The sequence below is a fragment of the Oncorhynchus tshawytscha genome, linkage group LG33 (genome assembly GCF_018296145.1).
Source record: "Oncorhynchus tshawytscha isolate Ot180627B linkage group LG33, Otsh_v2.0, whole genome shotgun sequence".
Classification (NCBI taxonomy): domain Eukaryota; kingdom Metazoa; phylum Chordata; class Actinopteri; order Salmoniformes; family Salmonidae; genus Oncorhynchus; species Oncorhynchus tshawytscha.
In genome coordinates, this window is record NC_056461.1 from 408,871 (window position 1) to 431,371 (window position 22,501).

General features: G+C 41.9%; 1 protein-coding gene across 2 annotated transcripts in view; it reads right to left on the reverse strand.

The window, feature by feature from the left end:
* The window catches only part of LOC112230734 (mitogen-activated protein kinase kinase kinase 1), a 166,685-nt gene that overhangs the window by 37,228 nt on the left and 106,956 nt on the right, over positions 1 to 22,501 (reverse strand). For both annotated transcript variants that reach the window (XM_024396986.2, XM_024396985.2), the window contains exon 14: positions 18,239 to 19,613. In XM_024396986.2, the coding sequence (XP_024252754.1) occupies positions 18,239 to 19,613 (1,375 nt within the window). The remainder of the gene's footprint in view (positions 1 to 18,238; positions 19,614 to 22,501) is intronic.

Genomic DNA, 22,501 nt, shown 5'->3' on the forward strand with positions numbered 1-22,501 from the left:
ATGTCTGGGATCATCTTATTAATGTCCGATGCAGGTTTATAATGTTTGGGAGTAGCTTATTGATGTCCTGGTGCAGGTTTATAATGTTAGGGAGCAGCTTATTGATGTCCTGATGCAGGTTTATAATGTCTGGGAGCAGCTCATTGATGTCCTGAATCAGGTTTATCATGTTTGGGAGCAGATTAGTGATGTCCTGATGCAGGTTTATAATGTTAGGTAGCAGGTTATTGATGTCCTAGTGCAGGTTTATAATGTTAGGTAGCAGGTTATTGATGTCCTAGTGCAGGTTTATAATGTTCGGGAGCATGTTATTGATGTCCTGATGCAGGTTGATAATGTTAGGGAGCAGCTTATTGATGTCCTGATGCAGGTTTATCGTGTTTGGGAGCAGATTATTGATGTCCTGATGCAGGTTTAAAATGTTTGGGAGCAGCCTATTGAATTCCTGATGCAGGTTTATAATGTTAGGTAGCAGCTTATTGATGTTCTGGTGCAGATTTATAATGTTTGGGAGCAGCTTATTGATATCCTGATGCAGGTTTATAATGTCTGGGAGCAGCTTATTGATGTCCTGATGCAGGTTTAAAATGTTTGGGAGCAGCCTATTGAATTCCTGATGCAGGTTTATAATGTTTGGGAGCAGCTTATTGATGTTCTGGTGCAGATTTATAATGTTTGGGAGCAGCTTATTGATGTTCTGGTGCAGATTTATAATGTTAGGGAGCAGCTTATTGATGTCCTAGTGCAGGTTTATAATGTTAGGTAGCAGGTTATTGATGTCCTAGTGCAGGTTTATAATGTTCGGGAGCAGGTTATTGATGTCCTGGTGCAGGTTTATAATGTTAGGGAGCAGCTTATTGATGTCCTGATGCAGGTTTATAATGTTAGGGAGCAGCTTATTGATGTCCTGATGTAGGTTTATAATGTCTGGGAGCAGCTTATTGATGTCCTGATGCAGGTTTATAATGCCTGGGAGCAGCTTATTGATGTCCTGATGCAGGTTTATAATGTCTGGGAGCAGATTAGTGATGTCCTGATGCAGGTTTATAATGTCTGGGACCAGCTTATTGATGTCCTGATGCAGGTTTATCATGTTTGGGAGCAGATTAGTGATGTCCTGATGCAGGTTTATAATGTTTGAGAGCAGCTTATTGATGTCCTGATGCAGGTTTATAATGTCTTGGAGCAGCCTATTGAATTCCTGATGCAGGTTTATAATGTCTGGGAGCAGCTTATTGATGTCCTGATGCAGGTTTATCATGTTTGGGAGCAGATTAGTGATGTCCTGATGCAGGTTTATAATGTCTGGGAGCAGCTTATTGATGTCCTGATGCAGGTTTATAATGTTTGGGAGAGGCTTATTGATGCCCTGATGCAGATTTATAATGTTAGGGAGCAGCTTATTGATGTCCTGATGCAGGTTTATAATGTCTTGGAGCAGCCTATTGAATTCCTGATGCAGGTTTATAATGTCTGGGAGCAGCTTATTGATGTCCTGATGCAGGTTTATAATGTCTTGGAGCAGCCTATTGAATTCCTGATGCAGGTTTATAATGTCTTGGAGCAGCCTATTGAATTCCTGATGCAGGTTTATAATGTCTGGGAGCAGCTTATTGATGTCCTGATGCAGGTTTATAATGTCTGGGATCATCTTATTAATGTCCGATGCAGGTTTATAATGTTTGGGAGTAGCTTATTGATGTCCTGGTGCAGGTTTATAATGTTAGGGAGCAGCTTATTGATGTCCTGATGCAGGTTTATAATGTTAGGGAGCAGCTTATTGATGTCCTAGTGCAGGTTTATAATGTTCGGGAGCAGGTTATTGATGTCCTGATCCAGGTTTATAATGTTAGGTAGCAGGTTAATGATGTCCTAGTGCAGGTTTATAATGTTCGGGAGCAGCTTATTGATGTCCTGATGCAGGTTTATAATGTTAGGGAGCAGCTTATTGATGTCCTGATGCAGGTTTATAATGTTAGGGAGCAGCTTATTGATGTCCTGATGCAGGTTTAAAATGTTAGGGAGCAGCTTATTGATGTCCTGAGGCAGGTTTATAATGTCTGGGAGCAGCTTATTGATGTCCTGATGCAGGTTTATAATGTCTGGGAGCAGCTTATTGATGTCCTGATGCAGGTTTATAATGTCTGGGAGAAGCTTATTGATATCCTGATGCAGGTTTATAATGTTAGGTAGCAGGTTATTGGTGTCCTGATGCAGGTTTATAATGTTAGGGAGCAGCTTATTGATGTCCTGATGCAGGTTTATAATGTTTGGGAGAGGCTTATTGATGCCCTGATGCAGGTTTATAATGTTTGAGAGCAACTTATTGATGTCCTGATGCAGGTTTATAATGTTTTGGGAGAGGCTTATTGATGCCCTGATGCAGATGTATAATGTTATGGAGCAGCTTATTAATGTCCTGATGCAGGTTTATAATGTTTTGGAGCAACTTATTGATGTCCTGATGCAGGTTTATAATGTTTTGGGAGAGGCTTATTGATGCCCTGATGCAGATGTATAATGTTATGGAGCAGCTTATTAATGTCCTGATGCAGGTTTATAATGTTATGGAGCAGCTTATTGATGGCCTGATGCAGGTTTATAATGTTTGAGAGCAACTTATTGATGTCCTGATGCAGGTTTATAATGTTTTGGGAGAGGCTTATTGATGCCCTGATGCAGATGTATAATGTTATGGAGCAGCTTATTAATGTCCTGATGCAGGTTTATAATGTTTTGGAGCAACTTATTGATGTCCTGATGCAGGTTTATAATGTTTTGGAGCAGCTTATTGATGTCCTGATGCAGGTTTATACTGTTTGGGAGCAGGTTATTAATGTCCTGATGTAGGTTTATAATGTTAGGGAGCAGGTTATTGATGTCCTGAAGCAGGTTTATAATGTCTGGGAGCAGCTTATTGATGTCGTAATGCAGGTTTAAAATGTTAGGGAGCAGGTTATTGATGTCCTGAAGCAGGTTTATAATGTTTTGGAGCATCTTATTAATGTCCTGATGCAGGTTTATAATGTTAGGGAGCAGTTTATTGATGTCCTGATGCAGGTTTATAATGTTTGGGGGCAGCTTATTGATGTCCTGATGCAGGTTTATGCTGTTTGGGAGCAGGTTATAGATGTCCTGATGCAGGTTTATAATGTTAGGGAGCAGTTTATTGATGTCCTGATGCAGGTTTATAATGTTAGGGAGCAGTTTATTGATGTCCTGATGCAGGTTTATAATGTTAGGGAGCAGTTTATTGACGTCCTGATGCAGGTTTTTAAGGTTAGGGAGCAGTTTATTGCTGTCCTGATGTAGGTTTATAATGTTAGGGAGCAGATTATTGATGTTCTGATGCTGGTTTATAATGTTTGGGAGCAGCTTATTGATGTCCTGATGCAGGTTTATAATGTTAGGGAGCAGCTTATTGGTGTCCTGATGCAGGTTTATAATGTTAGGGAGCAGGTTATTGATGTCCTGATGCAGGTTTATAATGTTAGGGAGCAGCTTATTGATGTCCTAGTGCAGGTTTATAATGTTCGGGAGCAGGTTATTGATGTCCTGATCCAGGTTTATAATGTTAGGTAGCAGGTTAATGATGTCCTAGTGCAGGTTTATAATGTTCGGGAGCAGCTTATTGATGTCCTGATGCAGGTTTATAATGTTAGGGAGCAGCTTATTGATGTCCTGATGCAGGTTTATAATGTTAGGGAGCAGCTTATTGATGTCCTGATGCAGGTTTAAAATGTTAGGGAGCAGCTTATTGATGTCCTGAGGCAGGTTTATAATGTCTGGGAGCAGCTTATTGATGTCCTGATGCAGGTTTATAATGTCTGGGAGCAGCTTATTGATGTCCTGATGCAGGTTTATAATGTCTGGGAGAAGCTTATTGATATCCTGATGCAGGTTTATAATGTTAGGTAGCAGGTTATTGGTGTCCTGATGCAGGTTTATAATGTTAGGGAGCAGCTTATTGATGTCCTGATGCAGGTTTATAATGTTTGGGAGAGGCTTATTGATGCCCTGATGCAGGTTTATAATGTTAGGGAGCAGCTTATTGATGGCCTGATGCAGGTTTATAATGTTTGAGAGCAACTTATTGATGTCCTGATGCAGGTTTATAATGTTTTGGGAGAGGCTTATTGATGCCCTGATGCAGATGTATAATGTTATGGAGCAGCTTATTAATGTCCTGATGCAGGTTTATAATGTTTTGGAGCAACTTATTGATGTCCTGATGCAGGTTTATAATGTTTTGGAGCAGCTTATTGATGTCCTGATGCAGGTTTATACTGTTTGGGAGCAGGTTATTAATGTCCTGATGTAGGTTTATAATGTTAGGGAGCAGGTTATTGATGTCCTGAAGCAGGTTTATAATGTCTGGGAGCAGCTTATTGATTTCGTAATGCAGGTTTAAAATGTTAGGGAGCAGTTTATTGATGTCCTGATGCAGGTTTATCATGTTTGGGAGCAGATTATTGATGTCCTGATGCAGGTTTATAATGTTAGGTAGCAGGTTATTGATGTCCTGATGCAGGTTTATAATGTTTTGGAGCATCTTATTAATGTCCTGATGCAGGTTTATAATGTTAGGGAGCAGTTTATTGATGTCCTGATGCAGGTTTATAATGTTTGGGGGCAGCTTATTGATGTCCTGATGCAGGTTTATGCTGTTTGGGAGCAGGTTATAGATGTCCTGATGCAGGTTTATAATGTTAGGGAGCAGTTTATTGATGTCCTGATGCAGGTTTATAATGTTAGGGAGCAGGTTATTGATGTCCTGAAGCAGGTTTATAATGTCTGGGAGCAGCTTATTGATTTCGTAATGCAGGTTTAAAATGTTAGGGAGCAGTTTATTGATGTCCTGATGCAGGTTTATCATGTTTGGGAGCAGATTATTGATGTCCTGATGCAGGTTTATAATGTTAGGTAGCAGGTTATTGATGTCCTGATGCAGGTTTATAATGTTTTGGAGCATCTTATTAATGTCCTGATGCAGGTTTATAATGTTAGGGAGCAGTTTATTGATGTCCTGATGCAGGTTTATAATGTTTGGGGGCAGCTTATTGATGTCCTGATGCAGGTTTATGCTGTTTGGGAGCAGGTTATAGATGTCCTGATGCAGGTTTATAATGTTAGGGAGCAGTTTATTGATGTCCTGATGCAGGTTTATAATGTTAGGGAGCAGTTTATTGATGTCCTGGTGCAGGTTTATAATGTTAGGGAGCAGCTTATTGATGTCCTAGTGCAGGTTTATAATGTTCGGGAGCAGGTTATTGATGTCCTGATCCAGGTTTATAATGTTAGGTAGCAGGTTATTGATGTCCTGATCCAGGTTTATAATGTTAGGTAGCAGGTTAATGATGTCCTAGTGCAGGTTTATAATGTTCGGGAGCAGCTTATTGATGTCCTGAGGCAGGTTTATAATGTCTGGGAGCAGCTTATTGATGTCCTGATGCAGGTTTATAATGTCTGGGAGCAGCTTATTGATGTCCTGATGCAGGTTTATAATGTCTGGGAGAAGCTTATTGATATCCTGATGCAGGTTTATAATGTTAGGGAGCAGGTTATTGATGTCCTGATGCAGGTTTATAATGTTCGGAGGCAGGTTATTAATGTCCTGATCCAGGTTTATAATGTTCGGGAGCAGCTTATTGATGTCCTGATGCAGGTTTATAATGTCTGGGAGCAGCTCATTGATGTCCTGAATCAGGTTTATCATGTTTGGGAGCAGATTAGTGATGTCCTGATGCAGGTTTATAATGTTAGGTAGCAGGTTATTGATGTCCTAGTGCAGGTTTATAATGTTAGGTAGCAGGTTATTGATGTCCTAGTGCAGGTTTATAATGTTCGGGAGCATGTTATTGATGTCCTGATGCAGGTTGATAATGTTAGGGAGCAGCTTATTGATGTCCTGATGCAGGTTTATCGTGTTTGGGAGCAGATTATTGATGTCCTGATGCAGGTTTAAAATGTTTGGGAGCAGCCTATTGAATTCCTGATGCAGGTTTATAATGTTAGGTAGCAGCTTATTGATGTTCTGGTGCAGATTTATAATGTTTGGGAGCAGCTTATTGATATCCTGATGCAGGTTTATAATGTCTGGGAGCAGCTTATTGATGTCCTGATGCAGGTTTAAAATGTTTGGGAGCAGCCTATTGAATTCCTGATGCAGGTTTATAATGTTTGGGAGCAGCTTATTGATGTTCTGGTGCAGATTTATAATGTTTGGGAGCAGCTTATTGATGTTCTGGTGCAGATTTATAATGTTAGGGAGCAGCTTATTGATGTCCTAGTGCAGGTTTATAATGTTAGGTAGCAGGTTATTGATGTCCTAGTGCAGGTTTATAATGTTCGGGAGCAGGTTATTGATGTCCTGGTGCAGGTTTATAATGTTAGGGAGCAGCTTATTGATGTCCTGATGCAGGTTTATAATGTTAGGGAGCAGCTTATTGATGTCCTGATGTAGGTTTATAATGTCTGGGAGCAGCTTATTGATGTCCTGATGCAGGTTTATAATGCCTGGGAGCAGCTTATTGATGTCCTGATGCAGGTTTATAATGTCTGGGAGCAGATTAGTGATGTCCTGATGCAGGTTTATAATGTCTGGGAGCAGCTTATTGATGTCCTGATGCAGGTTTATCATGTTTGGGAGCAGATTAGTGATGTCCTGATGCAGGTTTATAATGTTAGGGAGCAGCTTATTGGTGTCCTGATGCAGGTTTATAATGTTAGGGAGCAGGTTATTGATGTCCTGATGCAGGTTTATAATGTTAGGGAGCAGCTTATTGATGTCCTAGTGCAGGTTTATAATGTTCGGGAGCAGGTTATTGATGTCCTGATCCAGGTTTATAATGTTAGGTAGCAGGTTAATGATGTCCTAGTGCAGGTTTATAATGTTCGGGAGCAGCTTATTGATGTCCTGATGCAGGTTTATAATGTTAGGGAGCAGCTTATTGATGTCCTGATGCAGGTTTATAATGTTAGGGAGCAGCTTATTGATGTCCTGATGCAGGTTTAAAATGTTAGGGAGCAGCTTATTGATGTCCTGAGGCAGGTTTATAATGTCTGGGAGCAGCTTATTGATGTCCTGATGCAGGTTTATAATGTCTGGGAGCAGCTTATTGATGTCCTGATGCAGGTTTATAATGTCTGGGAGAAGCTTATTGATATCCTGATGCAGGTTTATAATGTTAGGTAGCAGGTTATTGGTGTCCTGATGCAGGTTTATAATGTTAGGGAGCAGCTTATTGATGTCCTGATGCAGGTTTATAATGTTTGGGAGAGGCTTATTGATGCCCTGATGCAGGTTTATAATGTTAGGGAGCAGCTTATTGATGGCCTGATGCAGGTTTATAATGTTTGAGAGCAACTTATTGATGGCCTGATGCAGGTTTATAATGTTATGGAGCAGCTTATTAATGTCCTGATGCAGGTTTATAATGTTTTGGAGCAACTTATTGATGTCCTGATGCAGGTTTATAATGTTTTGGAGCAGCTTATTGATGTCCTGATGCAGGTTTATACTGTTTGGGAGCAGGTTATTAATGTCCTGATGTAGGTTTATAATGTTAGGGAGCAGGTTATTGATGTCCTGAAGCAGGTTTATAATGTCTGGGAGCAGCTTATTGATTTCGTAATGCAGGTTTAAAATGTTAGGGAGCAGTTTATTGATGTCCTGATGCAGGTTTATCATGTTTGGGAGCAGATTATTGATGTCCTGATGCAGGTTTATAATGTTAGGTAGCAGGTTATTGATGTCCTGATGCAGGTTTATAATGTTTTGGAGCATCTTATTAATGTCCTGATGCAGGTTTATAATGTTAGGGAGCAGTTTATTGATGTCCTGATGCAGGTTTATAATGTTTGGGGGCAGCTTATTGATGTCCTGATGCAGGTTTATGCTGTTTGGGAGCAGGTTATAGATGTCCTGATGCAGGTTTATAATGTTAGGGAGCAGTTTATTGATGTCCTGATGCAGGTTTATAATGTTAGGGAGCAGTTTATTGATGTCCTGGTGCAGGTTTATAATGTTAGGGAGCAGCTTATTGATGTCCTAGTGCAGGTTTATAATGTTCGGGAGCAGGTTATTGATGTCCTGATCCAGGTTTATAATGTTAGGTAGCAGGTTATTGATGTCCTGATCCAGGTTTATAATGTTAGGTAGCAGGTTAATGATGTCCTAGTGCAGGTTTATAATGTTCGGGAGCAGCTTATTGATGTCCTGAGGCAGGTTTATAATGTCTGGGAGCAGCTTATTGATGTCCTGATGCAGGTTTATAATGTCTGGGAGCAGCTTATTGATGTCCTGATGCAGGTTTATAATGTCTGGGAGAAGCTTATTGATATCCTGATGCAGGTTTATAATGTTAGGGAGCAGGTTATTGATGTCCTGATGCAGGTTTATAATGTTCGGAGGCAGGTTATTAATGTCCTGATCCAGGTTTATAATGTTCGGGAGCAGCTTATTGATGTCCTGATGCAGGTTTATAATGTCTGGGAGCAGCTCATTGATGTCCTGAATCAGGTTTATCATGTTTGGGAGCAGATTAGTGATGTCCTGATGCAGGTTTATAATGTTAGGTAGCAGGTTATTGATGTCCTAGTGCAGGTTTATAATGTTAGGTAGCAGGTTATTGATGTCCTAGTGCAGGTTTATAATGTTCGGGAGCATGTTATTGATGTCCTGATGCAGGTTGATAATGTTAGGGAGCAGCTTATTGATGTCCTGATGCAGGTTTATCGTGTTTGGGAGCAGATTATTGATGTCCTGATGCAGGTTTAAAATGTTTGGGAGCAGCCTATTGAATTCCTGATGCAGGTTTATAATGTTAGGTAGCAGCTTATTGATGTTCTGGTGCAGATTTATAATGTTTGGGAGCAGCTTATTGATATCCTGATGCAGGTTTATAATGTCTGGGAGCAGCTTATTGATGTCCTGATGCAGGTTTAAAATGTTTGGGAGCAGCCTATTGAATTCCTGATGCAGGTTTATAATGTTTGGGAGCAGCTTATTGATGTTCTGGTGCAGATTTATAATGTTTGGGAGCAGCTTATTGATGTTCTGGTGCAGATTTATAATGTTAGGGAGCAGCTTATTGATGTCCTAGTGCAGGTTTATAATGTTAGGTAGCAGGTTATTGATGTCCTAGTGCAGGTTTATAATGTTCGGGAGCAGGTTATTGATGTCCTGGTGCAGGTTTATAATGTTAGGGAGCAGCTTATTGATGTCCTGATGCAGGTTTATAATGTTAGGGAGCAGCTTATTGATGTCCTGATGTAGGTTTATAATGTCTGGGAGCAGCTTATTGATGTCCTGATGCAGGTTTATAATGCCTGGGAGCAGCTTATTGATGTCCTGATGCAGGTTTATAATGTCTGGGAGCAGATTAGTGATGTCCTGATGCAGGTTTATAATGTCTGGGAGCAGCTTATTGATGTCCTGATGCAGGTTTATCATGTTTGGGAGCAGATTAGTGATGTCCTGATGCAGGTTTATAATGTTTGAGAGCAGCTTATTGATGTCCTGATGCAGGTTTATAATGTCTTGGAGCAGCCTATTGAATTCCTGATGCAGGTTTATAATGTCTGGGAGCAGCTTATTGATGTCCTGATGCAGGTTTATCATGTTTGGGAGCAGATTAGTGATGTCCTGATGCAGGTTTATAATGTCTGGGAGCAGCTTATTGATGTCCTGATGCAGGTTTATAATGTTTGGGAGAGGCTTATTGATGCCCTGATGCAGATTTATAATGTTAGGGAGCAGCTTATTGATGTCCTGATGCAGGTTTATAATGTCTTGGAGCAGCCTATTGAATTCCTGATGCAGGTTTATAATGTCTGGGAGCAGCTTATTGATGTCCTGATGCAGGTTTATAATGTCTTGGAGCAGCCTATTGAATTCCTGATGCAGGTTTATAATGTCTTGGAGCAGCCTATTGAATTCCTGATGCAGGTTTATAATGTCTGGGAGCAGCTTATTGATGTCCTGATGCAGGTTTATAATGTCTGGGATCATCTTATTAATGTCCGATGCAGGTTTATAATGTTTGGGAGTAGCTTATTGATGTCCTGGTGCAGGTTTATAATGTTAGGGAGCAGCTTATTGATGTCCTGATGCAGGTTTATAATGTTAGGGAGCAGCTTATTGATGTCCTAGTGCAGGTTTATAATGTTCGGGAGCAGGTTATTGATGTCCTGATCCAGGTTTATAATGTTAGGTAGCAGGTTAATGATGTCCTAGTGCATGTTTATAATGTTCGGGAGCAGCTTATTGATGTCCTGATGCAGGTTTATAATGTTAGGGAGCAGCTTATTGATGTCCTGATGCAGGTTTATAATGTTAGGGAGCAGCTTATTGATGTCCTGATGCAGGTTTAAAATGTTAGGGAGCAGCTTATTGATGTCCTGAGGCAGGTTTATAATGTCTGGGAGCAGCTTATTGATGTCCTGATGCAGGTTTATAATGTCTGGGAGCAGCTTATTGATGTCCTGATGCAGGTTTATAATGTCTGGGAGAAGCTTATTGATATCCTGATGCAGGTTTATAATGTTAGGTAGCAGGTTATTGGTGTCCTGATGCAGGTTTATAATGTTAGGGAGCAGCTTATTGATGTCCTGATGCAGGTTTATAATGTTTGGGAGAGGCTTATTGATGCCCTGATGCAGGTTTATAATGTTTGAGAGCAACTTATTGATGTCCTGATGCAGGTTTATAATGTTTTGGGAGAGGCTTATTGATGCCCTGATGCAGATGTATAATGTTATGGAGCAGCTTATTAATGTCCTGATGCAGGTTTATAATGTTTTGGAGCAACTTATTGATGTCCTGATGCAGGTTTATAATGTTTTGGGAGAGGCTTATTGATGCCCTGATGCAGATGTATAATGTTATGGAGCAGCTTATTAATGTCCTGATGCAGGTTTATAATGTTATGGAGCAGCTTATTGATGGCCTGATGCAGGTTTATAATGTTTGAGAGCAACTTATTGATGTCCTGATGCAGGTTTATAATGTTTTGGGAGAGGCTTATTGATGCCCTGATGCAGATGTATAATGTTATGGAGCAGCTTATTAATGTCCTGATGCAGGTTTATAATGTTTTGGAGCAACTTATTGATGTCCTGATGCAGGTTTATAATGTTTTGGAGCAGCTTATTGATGTCCTGATGCAGGTTTATACTGTTTGGGAGCAGGTTATTAATGTCCTGATGTAGGTTTATAATGTTAGGGAGCAGGTTATTGATGTCCTGAAGCAGGTTTATAATGTCTGGGAGCAGCTTATTGATGTCGTAATGCAGGTTTAAAATGTTAGGGAGCAGGTTATTGATGTCCTGAAGCAGGTTTATAATGTTTTGGAGCATCTTATTAATGTCCTGATGCAGGTTTATAATGTTAGGGAGCAGTTTATTGATGTCCTGATGCAGGTTTATAATGTTTGGGGGCAGCTTATTGATGTCCTGATGCAGGTTTATGCTGTTTGGGAGCAGGTTATAGATGTCCTGATGCAGGTTTATAATGTTAGGGAGCAGTTTATTGATGTCCTGATGCAGGTTTATAATGTTAGGGAGCAGTTTATTGATGTCCTGATGCAGGTTTATAATGTTAGGGAGCAGTTTATTGACGTCCTGATGCAGGTTTTTAAGGTTAGGGAGCAGTTTATTGCTGTCCTGATGTAGGTTTATAATGTTAGGGAGCAGATTATTGATGTTCTGATGCTGGTTTATAATGTTTGGGAGCAGCTTATTGATGTCCTGATGCAGGTTTATAATGTTAGGGAGCAGCTTATTGGTGTCCTGATGCAGGTTTATAATGTTAGGGAGCAGGTTATTGATGTCCTGATGCAGGTTTATAATGTTAGGGAGCAGCTTATTGATGTCCTAGTGCAGGTTTATAATGTTCGGGAGCAGGTTATTGATGTCCTGATCCAGGTTTATAATGTTAGGTAGCAGGTTAATGATGTCCTAGTGCAGGTTTATAATGTTCGGGAGCAGTTTATTGATGTCCTGATGCAGGTTTATAATGTTAGGGAGCAGCTTATTGATGTCCTGATGCAGGTTTATAATGTTAGGGAGCAGCTTATTGATGTCCTGATGCAGGTTTAAAATGTTAGGGAGCAGCTTATTGATGTCCTGAGGCAGGTTTATAATGTCTGGGAGCAGCTTATTGATGTCCTGATGCAGGTTTATAATGTCTGGGAGCAGCTTATTGATGTCCTGATGCAGGTTTATAATGTCTGGGAGAAGCTTATTGATATCCTGATGCAGGTTTATAATGTTAGGTAGCAGGTTATTGGTGTCCTGATGCAGGTTTATAATGTTAGGGAGCAGCTTATTGATGTCCTGATGCAGGTTTATAATGTTTGGGAGAGGCTTATTGATGCCCTGATGCAGGTTTATAATGTTAGGGAGCAGCTTATTGATGGCCTGATGCAGGTTTATAATGTTTGAGAGCAACTTATTGATGTCCTGATGCAGGTTTATAATGTTTTGGGAGAGGCTTATTGATGCCCTGATGCAGATGTATAATGTTATGGAGCAGCTTATTAATGTCCTGATGCAGGTTTATAATGTTTTGGAGCAACTTATTGATGTCCTGATGCAGGTTTATAATGTTTTGGAGCAGCTTATTGATGTCCTGATGCAGGTTTATACTGTTTGGGAGCAGGTTATTAATGTCCTGATGTAGGTTTATAATGTTAGGGAGCAGGTTATTGATGTCCTGAAGCAGGTTTATAATGTCTGGGAGCAGCTTATTGATTTCGTAATGCAGGTTTAAAATGTTAGGGAGCAGTTTATTGATGTCCTGATGCAGGTTTATCATGTTTGGGAGCAGATTATTGATGTCCTGATGCAGGTTTATAATGTTAGGTAGCAGGTTATTGATGTCCTGATGCAGGTTTATAATGTTTTGGAGCATCTTATTAATGTCCTGATGCAGGTTTATAATGTTAGGGAGCAGTTTATTGATGTCCTGATGCAGGTTTATAATGTTTGGGGGCAGCTTATTGATGTCCTGATGCAGGTTTATGCTGTTTGGGAGCAGGTTATAGATGTCCTGATGCAGGTTTATAATGTTAGGGAGCAGTTTATTGATGTCCTGATGCAGGTTTATAATGTTAGGGAGCAGTTTATTGATGTCCTGATGCAGGTTTATAATGTTAGGGAGCAGTTTATTGACGTCCTGATGCAGGTTTTTAAGGTTAGGGAGCAGTTTATTGCTGTCCTGATGTAGGTTTATAATGTTAGGGAGCAGATTATTGATGTTCTGATGCTGGTTTATAATGTTTGGGAGCAGCTTATTGATGTCCTGATGCAGGTTTATAATGTTAGGGAGCAGCTTATTGGTGTCCTGATGCAGGTTTATAATGTTAGGGAGCAGGTTATTGATGTCCTGATGCAGGTTTCTAATGTTAGGGAGCAGCTTACTTATGTCCTGACGCAGGTTTATAATGTTATGGAGCAGCTTATTGATGTCCTGATGCAGGTTTATACTGTTTGGGAGCATGTTATAAATGTCCTGATGCAGGTTTATAATGTCTGGGAGAAGCGTATTGATATCCTGATGCAGGTTTATAATGTTATGGAGCAGCTTATTGATGTCCTGATGCAGGTTTATACTGTTTGGGAGCAGGTTATAAATGTCCTGATGCAGGTTTATAATGTTAGGGAGCAGCTTATTGATGTCCTGATGCAGGTTTAAAATGTTAGGGAGCAGCTTATTGATGTCCTGAGGCAGGTTTATAATGTCTGGGAGCAGCTTATTGATGTCCTGATGCAGGTTTATAATGTCTGGGAGCAGCTTATTGATGTCCTGATGCAGGTTTATAATGTCTGGGAGAAGCTTATTGATATCCTGATGCAGGTTTATAATGTTAGGTAGCAGGTTATTGGTGTCCTGATGCAGGTTTATAATGTTAGGGAGCAGCTTATTGATGTCCTGATGCAGGTTTATAATGTTTGGGAGAGGCTTATTGATGCCCTGATGCAGGTTTATAATGTTAGGGAGCAGCTTATTGATGGCCTGATGCAGGTTTATAATGTTTGAGAGCAACTTATTGATGTCCTGATGCAGGTTTATAATGTTTTGGGAGAGGCTTATTGATGCCCTGATGCAGATGTATAATGTTATGGAGCAGCTTATTAATGTCCTGATGCAGGTTTATAATGTTTTGGAGCAACTTATTGATGTCCTGATGCAGGTTTATAATGTTTTGGAGCAGCTTATTGATGTCCTGATGCAGGTTTATACTGTTTGGGAGCAGGTTATTAATGTCCTGATGTAGGTTTATAATGTTAGGGAGCAGGTTATTGATGTCCTGAAGCAGGTTTATAATGTCTGGGAGCAGCTTATTGATTTCGTAATGCAGGTTTAAAATGTTAGGGAGCAGTTTATTGATGTCCTGATGCAGGTTTATCATGTTTGGGAGCAGATTATTGATGTCCTGATGCAGGTTTATAATGTTAGGTAGCAGGTTATTGATGTCCTGATGCAGGTTTATAATGTTTTGGAGCATCTTATTAATGTCCTGATGCAGGTTTATAATGTTAGGGAGCAGTTTATTGATGTCCTGATGCAGGTTTATAATGTTTGGGGGCAGCTTATTGATGTCCTGATGCAGGTTTATGCTGTTTGGGAGCAGGTTATAGATGTCCTGATGCAGGTTTATAATGTTAGGGAGCAGTTTATTGATGTCCTGATGCAGGTTTATAATGTTAGGGAGCAGTTTATTGATGTCCTGATGCAGGTTTATAATGTTAGGGAGCAGTTTATTGACGTCCTGATGCAGGTTTTTAAGGTTAGGGAGCAGTTTATTGCTGTCCTGATGTAGGTTTATAATGTTAGGGAGCAGATTATTGATGTTCTGATGCTGGTTTATAATGTTTGGGAGCAGCTTATTGATGTCCTGATGCAGGTTTATAATGTTAGGGAGCAGCTTATTGGTGTCCTGATGCAGGTTTATAATGTTAGGGAGCAGGTTATTGATGTCCTGATGCAGGTTTCTAATGTTAGGGAGCAGCTTACTTATGTCCTGACGCAGGTTTATAATGTTATGGAGCAGCTTATTGATGTCCTGATGCAGGTTTATACTGTTTGGGAGCATGTTATAAATGTCCTGATGCAGGTTTATAATGTCTGGGAGAAGCGTATTGATATCCTGATGCAGGTTTATAATGTTATGGAGCAGCTTATTGATGTCCTGATGCAGGTTTATACTGTTTGGGAGCAGGTTATAATTGTCCTGATGCAGGTTTATAATGTCTGGGAGAAGCGTATTGATATCCTGATGCAGGTTTATAATGTTATGGAGCAGCTTATTGATGTCCTGATGCAGGTTTATAATGTTAGGTAGTAGGTTATTGATGTCCTAGTGCAGGTTTATAATGATCGGGAGCAGGTTATTGATGTCCTGATGCAGGTTTATAATGTTTTGGAGCATCTTATTAATGTCCTGATGCAGGTTTATAATGTTAGGGAGCAGTTTATTGACGTCCTGATGCAGGTTTATAATGTTATGGAGCAGCTTATTGATGTCCTGGTGCTGGTTTATAATGTTAGGGAGCAGATTATTGATGTTCTGATGCAGGTTTATAATGTTTTGGAGCAGCTTATTGATGTCCTGATGCAGGTTTATACTGTTTGGGAGCATGTTATAAATGTCCTGATGCAGGTTTATAATGTCTGGGAGAAGCGTATTGATGTCCTGATCCAGGTTTATAATGTTAGGTAGTAGGTTATTGATGTCCTAGTGCAGGTTTATAATGTTTGGGGGCAGCTTATTGATGTCCTGATGCAGGTTTATGCTGTTTGGGAGCAGGTTATAAATGTCCTGATGCAGGTTTATAATGTTAGGGAGCAGTTTATTGACGTCCTGATGCAGGTTTATAAGGTTAGGGAGCAGTTTATTGATGTCCTGATGCAGGTTTATAATGTTATGGAGCAGCTTATTGATGTCCTGGTGCTGGTTTATAATGTTAGGGAGCAGCTTATTGGTGTCCTGATGCAGGTTTTTAATGTTTGGTGCCAGGTAATGGATGTCCTAATGCAGGTTTATAATGTTTGGGAGGAGCTTATTGATGTCCTGATGCAGGTTTATAATGTCTGGGAGAAGCTTATTGATATCCTGATGCAGGTTTATAATGTTAGGTAGCAGGTTATTGGTGTCCTGATGCAGGTTTATAATGTTTGGGAGAGGCTTATTGATGCCCTGATGCAGGTTTATAATGTTAGGGAGCAGCTTATTGATGGCCTGATGAAGGTTTATAATGTTTGGGAGCAACTTATTGATGTCCTGATGCAGGTTTATAATGTTTTGGGAGAGGCTTATTGATGCCCTGATGCAGATTTATAATGTTAGGGAGCAGCTTATTAATGTCCTGATGCAGGTTTATAATGTTTGGGGGCAGCTTATTCATGTCCTGATGCAGGTTTATGCTGTTTGGGAGCAGGTTATAAATGTCCTGATGCAGGTTTATAATGTTAGGGAGCAGGTTATTGATGTCCTGATGCAGGTTTTTAATGTTTGGTGCCAGGTAATGGATGTCCTAATGCAGGTTTATAATGTTTGGGAGGAGCTTATTGATGTCCTGATGCAGGTTTATAATGTTTGGTAGCAGGTTATTGATGTCCTGATGCAGGTTTATAATGTTAGGGAGCATCTTATTGATGTCCTGATGCAGGTTTCTAATGTTAGGGAGCAGCTTATTTATGTCCTGACGCAGGTTTATAATGTTAGGGAGCAGCTTATTGATGTCCTGATGCTGGTTTATAATGTTATGGAGCAGTTTATTGATGTCCTGGTGCTGGTTTATAATGTTAGGGAGCAGATTATTGATGTTCTGATGCTGGTTTATAATGTTTGGGAGCAGCTTATTGATGTCCTGATGCAGGTTTATAATGTTAGGGAGGAGCTTATTGATGTCCTGATGCAGGTTTATAATGTTTGGGAGCAGTTTATTGATGTCCTGATGCAGGTTTATAATGTTAGGGAGCAGATTATTGATGTCCTGATGCAGGTTTATAATGTTATGGAGCAGCTTTTTGATGTCCTGATGCAGGTTTATAATGTTAGGGAGCAGATTATTGATGTCCTGATGCAGGTTTATAATGTTAGGGAGCAGATTATTGATGTCATGTACTCGTGCTTCTGGATAGCACAACGTGTTTTCTCCAGGGACTGAAAACTGTCAAATACAACGGCCGGAGAAGGGGATGGAGAAATCCACCCATTCCTACCCCTCACACAATTTCGTTGAACCTTTTCACGGGCCCACAAGTAGCAGTATAACATTTGCCCACTGCTCCTGGTGATAGGTCCAAACCTCCCACAGCACTGGTTACTACTGACCTCGAAACCAGGACCTGAGTTTTCTATCTATTTTAATGGTTCTTCAATTTTGTAAACAACCAATATTTTTCAGTCATGGCTTATTGTTTATATCGTTTTCATGCTAATCAAACTATTCAATTACCACTTGTGCCCATTGTCATCCTATGGAGGCATAGCCATGGTAGCCAAAATAATGGCCTGCCCAGCATTTTTATCTATGACCATAAGCATGATGGGATGTTAATTGTTTAATTTACTCAAGAACCACACCTGTGTGGAAGCATCTGCTTTCAATATACTTTGTATCCATCATTTACTAAAGCGTTTCCATTATTTTAGATGTTACCTGTACATGCTACATGTTAGACTTTTTGGGCTTTTCTGGAGAGCTGGTGGGGGATACTATTTGTAAATCATTTTTGTAATGATTTGTAAATCATTTGTAAATCATTTAAGCAATAAGGCTTGTTGTATATTGGCCATACACCACAACCCGAGGTGCCTTATTGCTATTATAAACTGGTTACCAACCTAAATAAAACAGTAAGCAAGTATTTTTGTCTCATACCCGTGGTATATTGTCTGATATACACAAGGCGGAAAATGCTGTTTCAACCAATCAGCATCCAGGACCCAAACTAACCGGTTTATAATATGGTTTAGCAGTCAACAGATTGATATGTATGATGTGTTTCAGATGAAGTCCATGAGCTTTGGTGAGCTTTGGTGTAACAATGTTCAATGTTCCCTACATTTTTATGGAGTCTAAACCTTTATTGGTTAATTTGCCGGACCTGAACTAAGAAGCAAGCTAAAGGAAGATTCTCAGTTCAAATGATTTTTTTTGTCCAGTTTTACACAAAATCTGTGTCTTATAGGTTCGTAAGTAACTGAGGGTGATTTAATTAACTCACATCTGCCTGGACGATGATGCAGTCCTGGTCCTTGTCCACCTGTAGCTGGGGGATGACGGGCAGTGCATCCTGTGACTCTGACATGGCCATGACCACGGCCAGCGCCTCTTCCTCCTCCGCCTCCATCTTCTCCTTGCACTTCTGGTGCTGCGTCACGTCCTCACTGTACGTCCCCACAGCCCCCCCACCCCCTGGCATGTCCCCAACCTGCTCTGGCGATAGCACGGCCACCTCCGACTGGAAGGTGACGGTGGTGGCATCGCCGGCTGCCGATATTGAGGTTTCCAAGAGGTCTTCTATGGAGGAATTGAGCTCGCCTGAGGCGTTCAAGGCGCAGAACTTCTCCTCCACAAGGGTGAAGCAGCTGTCCTCGCTGGTGATAAGGGTGGTGGCTCCCCCCATGTGGCCCCCTGTGGAGAGGCCTTCGCCTCCGGAGGTGCTAGTAGAAAGGCTGGTCGACTCCCACTGGAGGTCCAGCTTAGAGACTCTTGGGGTGGGCGGGGTGCAGAGGACCTTGGGCCCCTCGGGGGTGGTGGATCGGGAGGGCTTTGGTCTGTGGATCTGGCTGGAGGGGACGTGTCGCTCCTGGGTGAAGCAGGGGGAGGGGAGCTGCTTCTCAGGGTCCTTGCTGCTACAGGGCTTCTGCTGGTGGAACATGCGCTGGGCGCCAGGGGAGCAGGAGGAGGCAGAAGATGCCAGCTTGCTGGGGACGAAACTCTGGGGTCGGGGTTTGGGATTGCTGTCAGGGCCCGGGAAGGAGGTGGAGCGCGAGGGGAGGCTAGGGGCTTGGCTGGAAGAGGAGGAGTTCAGAAACTGGCTGAGGAGGCAGTTACGTGCCCGAACAGGGAGCTTTGGGTGCCCGGCATGGGCCCCACTGCAAGCGGAAGCTGCCATATCGGCATGCCAGGTACTAGTCGAAATGGCCGCTAACTTCTCAGTTATATCCTCAGGACTTGCCTCTACCTTGCCAAAGCAACCTCTCCCTCCCTTTCCACTGGCTAGCTGAATCGTATGCGTTGGTGTGTTGCTCTCTGTCATGTTGGGCGAGTTCTGAGGTGCGGAGGGCTTCAGGAAGGCGGCGCTGACCAGTTCATGTGCATCACTAGGGCTGTACTCCATGATCTCCAGGCTCAGATTGAGGGCGTCCAGGATGTCCATCTCCTCGGCGATGGCGAGCAAGCGGCGGCGCATGCGGGCGTAGTGCGTGGAGCTGATGATGCTAAGCATGTCCAGGAGTTTGACGAAGACATGCGGCACGCGGGCCACCATGCGTGCGGCACTCAGAAAAATGCGGCGAGACAGCTTACCCACCATGGAGTGGGAGTTGTCGGTGGACTGCAGTGCGAAGCTCAGCAAGGGAAGCAGCTTCTGATACCTGGAGAGAGGAGAAGGGCAACTTAAAAGTCTGTGTCTCAAATGACTCCCTATTCCCTAGAGAGTGTAAAAATCTTGCAATAAATGCACTGTGTGCATGTATGATTCAAGAAAGTGTTATCCAGAATGGAGAGTGGTTATGAGCCTACATATTATTACTTGAAAAAAAGGTTTAGCGTTTCCATAATGCTAACAACATTACAAATAGCCCAAACTACTGAATAACAAACTACAAATCAGGACACCATTTCTAATAAAGTTTGAGGTGTTTTTTAAAAGGCCCAGAGAATATATAATAGAACCTTAAGAGTCTGGCAATGAACATTTAGATTAATGGACCAGGTCAAGGCTATGTGTCAAAGGCTACGCACTCCAGTCTAAAAGGTCTTGACCTTGTTTCGGTGGTCGAGGATATACCAGGCTATACCTACTCAGTGGCCTTGTGGTTAGAGTGTCCACCCTGAGACTGGGAGTTTGATTCCTGGCCGAGTCATACCAAAGACTGTAAAAATGGAACCCGGGGCCGCGGGTGGCGCTATTTTAACTCACATTAGGCTGTCAACCATGTCCAATCACCATCTCCATGTCCATGTTTCAAAAGCCAACCATGTATAGCTTCTCATTCTTTGGAAGAAGGACACAGCCTCACACCACTCCATATTTCGAACAATGGAGGGGTGCGACGCTATTGGATGACTCTTTCAACCACTTGGGAAAAAAAGAGCGACGTCCAGACAGTGCACGATCGAGACAGGACTGTAGCTAGCTAGCTAGCCAACCTTCTCCGACTTTCTCTTGGACTATCAGATTAAAAACATGAATTATACTGCAATGCTGATATTAACCACAGCCAACACAGTTCGCAGTCTTCTGGATGACTTCACCACCCCCACTGCTGACTTCTCTGCTGCCAGCCCCACTCCCACTAGAGTCCAACATGATTCATCCAGTGCCAAGCCTGCGGCCACCAGTACCTGGCCTGCTTCACCTACAGCCCAGTCTGCTGCCAGCCAACTCCACCCATGCAAAAACCTTCATTGGTTTGATGAGTCTCAGCCTCCAGTATTTATGCTGCAGTAGTTAATGTGTCGGGGGGCTAGGGTCAGTTTGTTATATCTGGAGTACCTCTCCTGTCCTATTCGGTGTCCTGTGTGAATCTAAGTGTGCGTTCTCTCTTTCTCTCTCTCTCTCGCTCTCTCGCTCTCTCGCTCTCTCTCGCTCTCTCTCTCTCTCTCGGAGGACCTGAGCCCTAGGACCATGCCCCAGGACTACCTGACATGATGACTCCTTGCTGTCCCCAGTCCACCTGGCCGTGCTGCTGCTCCAGTTTCAACTGTTCTGCCTTATTATTATTCGACCATGCTGGTCATTTATGAACATTTGAACATCTTGGCCATGTTCTGTTATAATCTCCACCCGGCACAGCCAGAAGAGGACTGGCCACCCCACATATGCTCTCTCTAATTCTCTCTTCCTTTCTCTCTCTCGGAGGACCTGAGCCCTAGGACCATGCCCCAGGACTACCTGACATGATGACTCCTTGCTGTCCCCAGTCCACCTGACCGTGCTGCTGCTCCAGTTTCAACTGTTCTGCCTTATTATTATACGACCATGCTGGTCATTTATGAACATTTGAACATCTTGGCCATGTTCTGTTATAATCTCCACCCGGCACAGCCAGAAGAGGACTGACCACCCCACATAGCCTGGTTTCTTCCTAGGTTTTGGCCTTTCTAGGGAGTTTTTCCTAGCCACCGTGCTTCTACACCTGCATTGCTTGCTGTTTGGGGTTTTAGGCTGGGTTTCTGTACAGCACTTTGAGAAATCAGCTGATGTACGAAGGGCTATATAAATAAATTTGATTTGATTTTTTTGGTCTTTTTTTTTGGTCTTTTTTTTCCGTTTCAAATATTTTTATTAAACACACACAAAAATGGTGTATAGGTATACATGACAGGTATACAATTCTTATCTAAACATAAAAGAGCATACAGGAACAACAAGACCCAGAGTTCTGGGTGCAGAACAAATAATACAAAACACGACATACAAAACAAGGACACATAGAAAGAAAGAGGGAAGATGTCCCCCTACCCCCCTCCCCATCCCCTATCCCCCCTCCCAACTGCTCGGGTGGTAGGGCCAGCACACGCTGCCCAAAGGTAGATTAAAATATTACAATTGAGAGTGTGTTAATAAGTACAAATTCACAGCGCCGACTCGTCCAAGTAGGAGAGGAAAGGCTGCCAGATTTTATCAAATGTTGAAAATTTATTGTTCAGAATATATCTAATTCTTTCTAAGTGTACAGTGTTTGCCAATTCACTGAGCCATAATTTGGTAGAGGGCGCTTCCCTCCTTTTCCAAAACAACAAGATTAGTTTTTTTGCCGAGATGAGACCATACGAGATTAGTTGTTTTTGGGGGTTGGTTAATCCGTTTAGGGACTCAGATACTCCCAGGATTATCAGAAGCGGGTCTGTATCTATTGAAGTCTCCAAAACTTCAGAGAGGATCCTAAAAATTCCACACCAATAACCATGCAAGCTAGAGCATAGGGCAAAGCAGTGGAGTAGTGTACCCTGCGTAGCCTGACATTTATCACATGTAGGGGATGTGTCAGGAAATATCCTATGCAGTTTAGTTTTGGAATAGTGTAATCTGTGTAATACCTTGAATTGTATGAGACGATGTCTGGAATTAATGGAGCATGTGTGGATATACTCCAAGCTCTCTTCCCAGTCTGCCACTGAGATGTCAGTCCCTAGTTCTTCCTCCCATTTTGCCTTGATGGCATCAGTAGAAGGTGTGCTAACAGATTGAAAAGCATCATATAGACGCGATATCAGTTTATCTGAGGTGGGGCATATCTTTATGCATCCGTCAAAC